The sequence below is a fragment of the Sceloporus occidentalis genome, unplaced genomic scaffold (assembly GCF_023333645.1).
Source record: "Sceloporus occidentalis isolate IW3139 unplaced genomic scaffold, rSceOcc1.0.p SCAF_328, whole genome shotgun sequence".
Lineage (NCBI taxonomy): Eukaryota > Metazoa > Chordata > Lepidosauria > Squamata > Phrynosomatidae > Sceloporus > Sceloporus occidentalis.
In genome coordinates this window covers 600,231-610,905 of record NW_028317308.1, presented here as the reverse complement: position 1 = coordinate 610,905, position 10,675 = coordinate 600,231, and the positions used below count along the sequence as shown (strand labels likewise).

Genomic DNA, 10,675 nt, shown 5'->3' with positions numbered 1-10,675 from the left:
ATTTCCCCTCCCTTTATGTCAGCTTCTTGATTTTACGGTTCCGGGGCTTGCCGCTGCCCACGGCCTGAATGGCCTCCTCATTCCTGGACTGACAGGGCCCAGACGCTGACAGGACACAGCACCTGACCCAGAGTAAGTGTAGACATCTTCACAGTCACTCACCAGGGTCAATCTTGTGTGAAAGGTTTGATATTGAGGCCTGAATGAAAATACAGCCCACACCCCCTTGTCCTGTTATATTCCTGAAATCAGACGCAGACACATCACTTCCTCCGATCCTTCTTGTCTTGGCGCCGGCTTTGCTGCCCATCCGCACCACGTGGCATAAGTACAATGCTGCCACTGCTTGTAAAGTGCAAGGCATATCTCTGAGGGGAATATGGCCGACCCTCTGGATCTCTCAGCTGACCGAACACCTCCTGGTACAGATTCTCAACTTCCTGCTTCATTCGCTGCAACGACCTTACGTTTTCACCTTTCTCTCGTAGTTGGGCGGTTCGTTCTCGGTTAAGCCGCTTCACCTCCTGCTCCAAGTTCAGGATTGTGTCTAACTTTCGCTTTCGGCAGTTCTGAGCTGCCATTTTGTTTTTGCCTCTTCTGCGAATATCACGCACCAGGCAGAGCTGTGCCTCACTGAGCTGGTACTTGGTAAGTAGCTCATTAAACTCTTCCACAGGGAGATTAATAATCTTCTCATTGCTAAATGGAATCTTCATAGCCCTTGCCCTTTGTTCATCACGACCTGCTTGTCTATCTATAAATCCTGCTTGCCTCCGGCTCCCCTTCCCTATAACAGGCTGGTCTTCCTGTGGTTCCTCAGGGAGCATGTTGTAGGTGTGATTGTGGCCAACATGCTCAAGAAAGGGCAAGCGTTGAAAATTACTTGGATTCTGGGAGCTCATACGACAAAACTTACTGAATTCAGGATGATACCCAATGGCTTCATCTGAATCTTCCTGATCCACCACTTCAGAATCAGAACTGTATCCCACTGCTCCCTCTTCAGAGAATGAAGATGATGAGCAAGAGGAGGTAGAGGAGGACTCTGAGCCACTGGGAGACATTGGGCTGCGATGAGAGTTAAGAGAAAGACCAGAATCAGAATCCAGCTCTTCTTGAAGCTGCGAGGCCTGAACTTGACTAAAACCTTCTTCCAGCGCAAGGTCCATGAGACTTATTTCATCCAGCAGAGCCTCATCTAGGATTCCACCTAGAGGATCAGGCAAGATTGAAGGAGATGAGATGTTAGCAGTACTATTCAACTGGGAAGGGAGGAGGACACCAGTTAAATTGGCAAATCCAAAAGTAGAATTGAGGTCAGTGGAGTTTTGAGAGGAGAGCTGTGGTAATGGAGAGTCTGAGTCTGCAAGGGTCTCCATAGCAGGAGTAAACACAGTAGACAGGTTGAGAGAGCAGCCAGGAAGTGCCACCTGTTCAAGTCTCCCATCCTGCTGGAGTGGAGGGTCCAAGTTCAGATACAAGGGATCATCAGCAGAATTGTTCATGTCCATACCCTAAGACAAAGCAAATGAGGACTTCACAAGTTGTTGATACAAAAAAAACCAAAAACCCACAAAGCACCCAATAATTTACAAAAAAAACAGACAATTCAGACACCAATACGTACATATGCCCTATAGTCCAGCTTTGTAAAACCATAATTCCTAACAACTGAATACAGTATGTTGCAGAATATGGTACCTGCATATCCATAAGTGACATTAGGTCCTGCCACTGCTCCTCGAGGTCCAAAGGGGTTTCCAAAGTTGGGAGGAAAGGTGATAAGAGTTCTTCATCTTGAGAGGAAGCCACAGGCTCAACATTAGGAGTTTGATCTGGAAACTACACAGAGTAGGGTGTTAGATGTCTGAAGGAAAAAAGCACCCCTGTATGCAATGTATGACAGCAGACTAACTCACCTCAGGTTGGTCCCCAAATGAAAAGTTGACATCCAGGAGACTCAGACATTCCTCCAGTGACATGGCTGAACCCTATGAGGAGAAAAGGACACACACCTCTGCACACTTGTTCAGCATAGTCACTTTGAGAAGAGAATATAAAAAGGGTTACTACCTGTTCTGGTATGTTTTCTCCTGTCTCTCCATCAATCTGTAGAGTGGGTTCCAGAATATCTTGGGGTTCAGTAGGCATCTGCTCCCAAAGTTCATCATTTCCTTTGTCACGCTGGTGAAAGTCTTCTCGACCAACTCCCAGGTCAATGTCCTGACGCCACAATATGTCAATTAGGTCAATGTCCTGAAAACAGTTTTTGGGAACAAGGAAAATAAATTATCTGGTAACAGAAACACCAAGACGTTTAGTTCTCCGTCTCCTACAATACTGGATGGCACAAGGCCTCAGTTTGGCAGTTATTTCGACTAAACCCTGAAATGGAAAATATAGTTCTGCAAACAGCTGGACGTCCACCCAAAGAAAGAATTATCCTATAGGATTCAGAGCCCAATATTAATACTCTTAATACCTATCAGACTAAGCGTCTAGTCTCAAACATTGGCATAAAATTAGAGGGCATAAGCCACAATATCATAAACCACAGAACACAAAGGGAAACAATTATTCTGCACGTCCAAAAAGCATTCAAACACTTGACCAATTCAAACATGAGTTTGTGACACAGAAGCCTCTTCAATGTATCATATATTCTACAAATTTGACTTCTCTGGTCCAATAACCTACACACGAGGCAAACAAAGAGGAATGTATTTACAGGGTGTTCCAGTTTCCTGGCAGGACAGACTGAGCATAGGGTGACATTACCGACACGGAGCTGTGAATAACAAAGTCAGATGACTGTCTCTGCTTCTATGTGACCCAGAGGGACTGTGTGTGTTAGCCGGCAACACAGACATTAACGTATAAACAGTTTATATGACTGTCGCCTGCTTGGCTTATTGTGCAAGGAGCAGATCCTATATTCCACACCTGTCTCCTCTGCTTACGCTGCCAAAACTATACAAGCCTGCCAGGCTGAAGAACAGTATCAACACAACACTGTTGGCTTGTTGGTCTAACGCACTATTATTCTTTTGTTGTTTCGTATTGTGAGAGAGCAGGGTTTAATTCGTTAACATTAGCAAATCTTTGTTTATAATTATATGCCAAAAGCCTGATGTGTTTTATGGGCGACGTAGTGTTGAGGATCATTTTGTGAGAAAAACAGCAAGCATTGTTAATACAAAGGCAAATTGGTATTCACAGGGCTGGACAGACCCCAGGAAGAAGGTGCCCAACATTACTGCTTAACTTTAAACACTATTTTAAATTTAACTATTATGTTAGACTAAAACTGGCTTCAAAATGGTTTGTAACAGCACCCAACCCAGTGTGTCAGTGTTACATGAATTTTCTGTGTTGCAGATCACATTTATTCTTCAAATGACCTTGCACCACGATAGATTTGTATAATTCCAGTGGAAAGTATTCTGACTTCCAATAGCCATAAAGATACGTTGCATGAATCTATGCTTTTGGCTTCATAAAAAAATTAAATAAAAAAAAAAGGCAATGCCATCAGTCCGCAGAGAGTATATTAGAGGTCACAGGGGCTGCAACCCACGTTGAGAGTGAGCACAGTGTAAAATCCCAGCGAACAACCAAACAGCCGAGTGTTACACAATATGAACTACACTAACCACCAGCTCCTTCAGCAGTCCTTGGGATGGAAAATATCTACAAAAAACTGCTGCTATTTGCCGCTGCAAGATTTATAGCGATATAGATATTATGGGACTAACTGCTAGATTTGGAGCAAACACGATAAGAGTAAAAGCACTCTGAGAAATATTTAAAAAAATAAAACTGGAGCAGTCCAGGTAAAACCTAAAAAATGAATAAACCTCAGAGAAACCGCACTAACTGCATAGACACCAAACATGCACGGGAGAACCCAAGGCTGCCCAGCTCATATAACCCTTTAACAACTGGGGTGCCGCAGAGTCCCTGCCCACTCACACGCCTTGGAGATTATTAGTCCCAGCAGCCAGTTATTTACAAGTCACATGCTTATTTACTGTAATCAAGCTGTGGCGGGGAGGGGGATTGAAGACGCTTTTTACTGTTGAATACGTACAGAGAACAGATATATCCGGTTGCCAAGGAACACCCCCCCCTCCAAATCTCCTCCCACTGTTCACATAAACAAACGCTTCCGTACACAAGTCCAGACATGATGAAATTCTATCTTAACTTAGCACATGCTGCTTGGCAACTAACCCCAACACAAACATACATACATATATATATATACACACATATATATATATATATATATATATATATATATATATATATACATATACACATACACACACACACACACACACGCACGCACGCACACCATAAGCAGTGTCATTTCAGGGGCTAAGCCGGGGGTTTCCGTTTGCATCACACAAGCTGCATAGAATGGAATAACCTTTCTTACTTCCTTGCTCAGGTCAGAGCTTCCAGGCTGTGCAGTTGCCCCCAGCTCTTGAAACCCCTCAGCGTTGTGGCCTTGTTCAGAGACCAGGCTGTCCCGTAGTCTATCTGAGTTTGGACGTTCCTGTGGGCTGTCGGTAGGGCGGCTGGAGCCGGTCTGAGCGCTGGGCACAGACCCCTCGGCTTCTTTGTGCACCAGCCAGGCATCTAGAGCAGTAGTTGGTACCTGCAGCCTATCTAAAGCCCGCATGCTGCTCAGCAGTCGCCGAGTAGTAAAAAACTGGTCCAGGTCAACACTCTTGGGGTGCACTCCATACCCATCGGAGGTGCCCCGAAGGCTGTGGAACTGGGTCTGTGTGTAGGCTGAAGTAGGTCCCAGAATGATCTCATGTAGCGGGGGCAATTGAGAGGGCAGGTAGGAGTCTAGGTCCACACGCACACCCATTAGGCTCAACAGAATGGTGAACTGGATCAGACCCTCCGTCAGATACTTCTTCAGAGACAGCATGTCTGGGAGCCCCAGGAAAACAGGGACCCCCAACGCTTGCACCCCAGGTAATAGGGACACACAGCCACTGTACCTAGAAAGAGAGTATTATTATTATTAGTTAAGTGATACCAGAAAGCAACGATTCCCAGATAAGCTTTTTGTTCAGTTAAACATTTCTCCGGTTACACACAGACTAGTGAGAAAGAAACACACAACTCCTCAAACCAGTACACAAGTTCACGCAACAACACGGAAAAGGAACAGACAAAATAGCTACACCCTCGGTGCATTACCTGTTTCCTGGAACCCAACGTCTTTTACACCCACAGGGCTTCTTCCTTCACACCCACATAATCCGGGCCTCACTGACCTTCAACCCACTAACATTCCCAACTCCATCCCTTCCCAACAGACGGGGAGCACACAGGCCTGTCCCGCAGCCCTTCGCGCTCCTCTCCGCTCCCCGGTTATTTAAGCAGCATTTAGGAAGCCAAGGGGGGGGGGGGATAACCGGTCCCTGCACACCCACAAAGCAGCCAGGGGCAACAGGGTGTGCGTTTGCTAGAAAGACATCAATAAAACTCCACACCTCAATGCATTACCCTGATACAGGGATAAACAGAACACAAAGGCGAATACACAAAATATACACGAAATAAAGAACTAGAGGCGTGTGGAACTACAGGGGCTGCCCGGTATTATTATTATGTATTGTTTTATATAGCGCCATCAAAATCCGTACCGCTGTATAATGGTGCCCGTGAACCTTAACAAAAGATGCGGGTGCAGCGTGAGGGGTGCCGAGTCCTCGCTGTCCACCGGCCTCCATGACTTACGCCGGGCAGCTCCTCCATCTACTCACACCCCGTGACTTCCGCACCTACGAGAACGGAGCCTGGTAGGCCTCCGGAAGCCCACACATGACCGAGGCTCATCCAGAACAGTCTCTAGACCCGGACACACCTGACCAAAGCTCACTCGAGGTCCTCTCACATCCGCATATGCCGCTGGTGTCACCCACGTCACGGTGCTTTAGATGTGGCTAACCTACACGCAACGTGTCTTTACCTCTCGTTCCTGACAACAGCACGGCAGGCTAAACGTCTCTGTGTTGTTGCCCCCCAAACACGCTCAGTTCTTCCACCTCGTGACTGCACCGTCCGTGTATACCTCAACTGCAGACTTTTACTTCCGCATCACCCGGCAACACAGAAACCCAGCACATTTTACCAATCAGAAGAGCGCATTACATAACATCGCCGCCCAACACAGACAGGCGCCGATTACCACCAATCAAAAACAGAACAACTCGTCTCAGGCCAATCATAACAACATAAGCAGATACGCCATTGAGCTGTCAGTGAAACCTCAGTAACCAATCAGAAAGGCGAATACCAACAGGCCAGTAACACGTCACGGAGTGACACCGACATGAACCTATTGACAGCAAATTATTATATTTGAAGCAGAAGAACGTTTCGTAAACTATAGATTACCTTTCACCGGTGCGCCGTTACCGTTAAAGAATACGTTAAAAGTAATAAAATTAGCGAATTGTAGGAAAAAGGAACACCGGCTAAAGGCCTCTACCGTGACTTGCAAAAATACAGCGTCCTCACGTCACGCGTTCTGGAAGTTTCTTTGCGTCTGACGTAACAGCGAATACGAAGTGCATGACGCAACCCCTTGTAATTTCTTGTTTATGATATTGGTGACGTTTTCTTTGTTGAGACAGGCGGTTATTTTGAACACAGTTTATTTTCCTGTATATCTGCTTTTGCATATGATCACGTGGTAGGGTTACGTTCAGGGTTTGGGCGCAGAAGAATCTGAACTACATCTCCCATAATGCTCTGACAGCTGTTGTCTGTGAGGATCTTGGGAGTTGTATTCTGAACTGATAAAATGTGAATTTCTCGAATGCACTGTTGCGTTGTGGGCAAAGTAATCATACAAAGCAAATCTGTAATGCGTGTAAATACCGTTTACGGGCCGGCAAAATTGTTTGCCGCCCCCGAGTTATGGTTTACGGGGCGGGCGTGGCTATCTTCTGGTTGTTTATCCACATCTAGGCGGCTGGCTTTTCGAATCCCGATATGAATTCCCCGGAGACGTTACCGGTATCTATACGCTCGCTCACCCTGCCCTGCTGCGCACCGTAACTCGGTTACAGAACTCCTACTATATAGAAAGGGGAGTAATAAGGTGTGATTTCCCCCCCCCCCCCCCCGGTGGGGTAACTGCCCTGTGAAGGTCTTCTGTGTATGGAGGTCATGGGTTATAGCGCAGGCCGTTATGGGTGGCACAGTTTTACTGTATATATGTATATATATTTATATATATATATATATATATATATATATATATATATATATACACACGGAGGAGCCATTCACGGTACATACCACCGGTCATTCAATCAGGGGTTCCCCCGCCACACACACACACACACCTACCTCTCCGTGACCCCCGCCACACACACACACCTCTCCGTGACCCCCGCCACACACACCTACCTCTCCGTGACCCCCGCCACACACACCTACCTCTCCGTACCCCCCCTCAATCCTATTTTTACATTCCTTTACAAATTAAAATAATATATTGGAATATATGTATTAAACGCCTACCACAACTGAGATATCTTAACTTTCTTTCCCAACAAATGCATGATTTTCCTCCCCATTACAGTATGTCGCACATATCTTTTTCCGTGAAGCCGGCAACCAGATAAGCTGCCAATGGGCACTTAATTGAGGTGGGCAGCAGTATGGGGTTAAACATTATCTGAGCCCAACTTACTGATAATAACTTTAAGAGGTTCAGATAGCGCACCACCAGTATACAGGCTGCTAGTGTCCGGTGGTGCCGGAATCTGAACCCCTCTCCGTGGCGCGTTATAACCAGCACCCTACAGAGTGATATAAGTAGCCTCCGTATTACAGCCCTGGATAAAGAACAAAGAAAAACAGGTTTCCCGTTTAGCGGCCCTGGGCGGCTCTGCGGGACACCCTGGTAGCTGGGATGTAAAAACATTAAAGAGAATGTCGGTGTTTTCTGTTGCGCTTTGTGCTTCAAATATAACGCTGAACAAACAGTTCTCGCCACAATTAATTTGCTGACAGCCACGACATGCCACAGAATGATGTATGGTTCTGCCGCCGTTCCTTTGGCGGTTTTCTGCAGGTCCCGTCCATGTACACCGTGAGAGCGGCCATTATTCTGGACCAAGATGGACGACGACTCTTGGCAAAAGTAATAACTGGCGTTCAAGTAGGGCTGGTGCCATGGAGTGTGTATGAATAAAGCACTGGCGATGTATATAACCCGCTACCCTCTGATTGTGTGGAATTATTCTCATATTGCTTGTTACTGCACATACATGACGCTTACATGCATTGCATTCAAATGCTTCATTTACCTGTGTTGTGTGAAGATGTTGATTTCTTGATAACTTGACTTGTTGCTCTACATAACCGACTCACCTTTTTGTGTGCGCCCGATGCACTAAATGGCACGTTCCCATTGCACAAAGTATTTCCCATGTGCGATAAGTGAAAATATTTACAAAAGAAAACCTTTCAACTCCTATATTGTTCCATTATACACCCGTGTGACGGGGAGAAATAATTGATCTTCATATTAGTCACAAGTTAAAACATGTAGTCGTGTTTTTTGTTAATTGAAGCAGAAGAGCAGGAAAAGGGACATAAAAGTTTGCCTCGGTGTCTTCGTTCCCAGCATGATCTGCATGCAGTAAATCCGTTGCTCCGTACAGTTATGTTACCTTTCCTTGCCAGACTTCCAACAAGCGGTACCGTACATCAGACACGTCATACATGAATCCGGAATATTGTCACGTATATACAAGCTTTTTGTATTTTTTGTGATATAAGTGACGTGCAAGGAGGTTTGACACAATTTGAAGCATACAAATGCATACAGTTATACACCGCGTCACGCGTCACATGATCAGTGCCGCGTATGACGGGTAATAGAGTAGCCATGTGAAACCTACAAATAAATTATAATGTTACTATTTACAAGACTATCTCATGCGTGTGGCCGTGGACAGGACCGTCAATGGAGCTGCAAGTGCAACATAGCCGCATTGGGAGCCTCAGTCGCACGTATGATTCCTCCCGCTGCGCATGTGCAATCAGACTCGACACTGCAGTAAACACGAGGCTGCTCGCACACTATGGTGGTGATAATGGTAGAGGATAGAGATGATGGGGGGAGGAATATGGTTTTTGGGGGATAATGATTGTGGTTGGGCATTGAAATGAATTAGGATGTTGGGGGTATGATGATGGTCAGGGTCAGCTTTACGCTAACACATGAGTACATACATACACCCAGAAACATACATACATACATATACCCATACATGCATATACGCACTCTTACAACATACACATACGATTACACATACATGCATTCACAGCCACTCCAGACCCTCCTGAGAACTCTGAGTTCCCCCTGCAGGTTAATTGCAAATACTGCATTCAACCATGCAAGTCAATGGAGCCCAGCTTTCTAATCACAATGTGATTACCGGTAGTTAAATATTGTCACCAAAGTTTGTTTTTATGAGAAAGTGCTAAAATGGGCTGTCTAGTTTAAAAAAGATGTTTCAAATAGTGCATAGGCACAGACTGACCAGATGTCAAAATGAAGAAAAAAAAGCACACAGAATTTGTGTCTGTCTCTTGGCAGCCAACCCTCAGAAATCCTCAGGTAGGCAGCCAACTAATGATGGAAACAAGATTCGAATTAAATTTCTCTGTAACTTGATAAAAATAAGTTACGGATTCGTAATAAAAGTCGAAAAGCCCTTTTATTAATAACTTTAATACAAACTATCAGCTAAGTTTAACTAAATCGTATCGGTCGTTGTGTATAAATAACTCATAATTTCCGTCACACGAATCATAAGATGCAGAAAAATCCACCCAGATAAATTTAAATCAATAATTAAAAACACAACCAATCAGTTTATACGCATCTGGAACTACTAAGGTTATTTTTTACATTTTTGTAATAATGCATTAAAATGTCCTATATGTAAATAATTTACAATTTCTTTGTGTTTCTAAGAAAATGACCCTGTCTCCCCTCCCCCGTTTTATAGATCTTATTATAACCTCCTTTTCTGATTTCCCCCCCATTCTGTCCCCCAGTATTACGACGATACGTTTCCATCTTTGGCAGAGCAGCGGGAATTCGAGAGACGGATTTTTCTCATGAGTCAGAGATCTGAATGTAAGACAATCGGTGCGATGCACGCTCCTTATGTTCCATATACATAGAGATCTGTACCCAAAAATATCCATGCATCCCAAGCAGGGCCACCTCCAGGGTTCCTAGAGTGATCTAGGTCAATGGCGTCTCTCTACTGCATGCACCTGCTTGCTAACATGGCACAGAACCTACGTCCGGATCCCAGGTGTATACTTAACATGCGCAGACCTCTCATCTTTACAATCAAGCACCATAAGCCATTAGTACAAAAGTCTAGTACTCCTTCCGTTATAGGAAGCCTAATGAGAGGCTACTCACATTCACAAGTTGAGCCCGGTCTCTTACAAAAAGTTATGTACCCCACACACTGCACCCCGTACGGCTGCATGGAGACCATATGGCCAAACTCCTACCTCCAGCACTGTACACAATTTGCGTCTTATGGAATATTCAGTCCTGTTATTAATGTTCCTTATCACAGGGTGATGATAACTCCTGTGCCCT

General features: G+C 45.1%; 1 protein-coding gene across 2 annotated transcripts; it reads right to left on the bottom strand.

Moving 5' to 3' along the window:
* Positions 1-263: 263 nt before the first annotated feature.
* On the bottom strand, positions 264-4,945 carry LOC149274516 (endoplasmic reticulum membrane sensor NFE2L1-like). Of its 2 annotated transcripts, XM_089505422.1 has the most exons (5): positions 4,442-4,945; positions 2,074-2,256; positions 1,920-1,991; positions 1,702-1,842; positions 264-1,514 (listed from the first exon to the last, which is right to left on the bottom strand). In XM_089505422.1, the coding sequence occupies exons 1-5, from the start codon at positions 4,943-4,945 to the stop codon at positions 264-266; spliced, it is 2,151 nt and encodes a 716-aa protein (XP_089361548.1). The 2 variants fall into 2 exon arrangements, with proteins under 2 accessions (XP_089361548.1, XP_089361549.1); XM_089505423.1 differs by lacking the exon at positions 1,920-1,991.
* Between the last annotated feature and the right edge of the window lie 5,730 nt (positions 4,946-10,675).

What these genes read in the sequence shown, in the direction of transcription:
- LOC149274516 (XM_089505422.1), bottom strand. Translation starts at nt 4,945, where the DNA reads ATGCTGTCTCTGAAGAAGTATCTGACGGAGGGTCTGATCCAGTTCACC. An exon ending in GAGAAAACATACCAGAACAG is followed by an intron (nt 1,992 to 2,073) that starts GTAGTAACCCTT and finishes TTCTCCTCATAG; the next exon opens with GGTTCAGCCATGTCACTGGA. An exon ending in CATTTGGGGACCAACCTGAG is followed by an intron (nt 1,843 to 1,919) that starts GTGAGTTAGTCT and finishes TACTCTGTGTAG; the next exon opens with TTTCCAGATCAAACTCCTAA.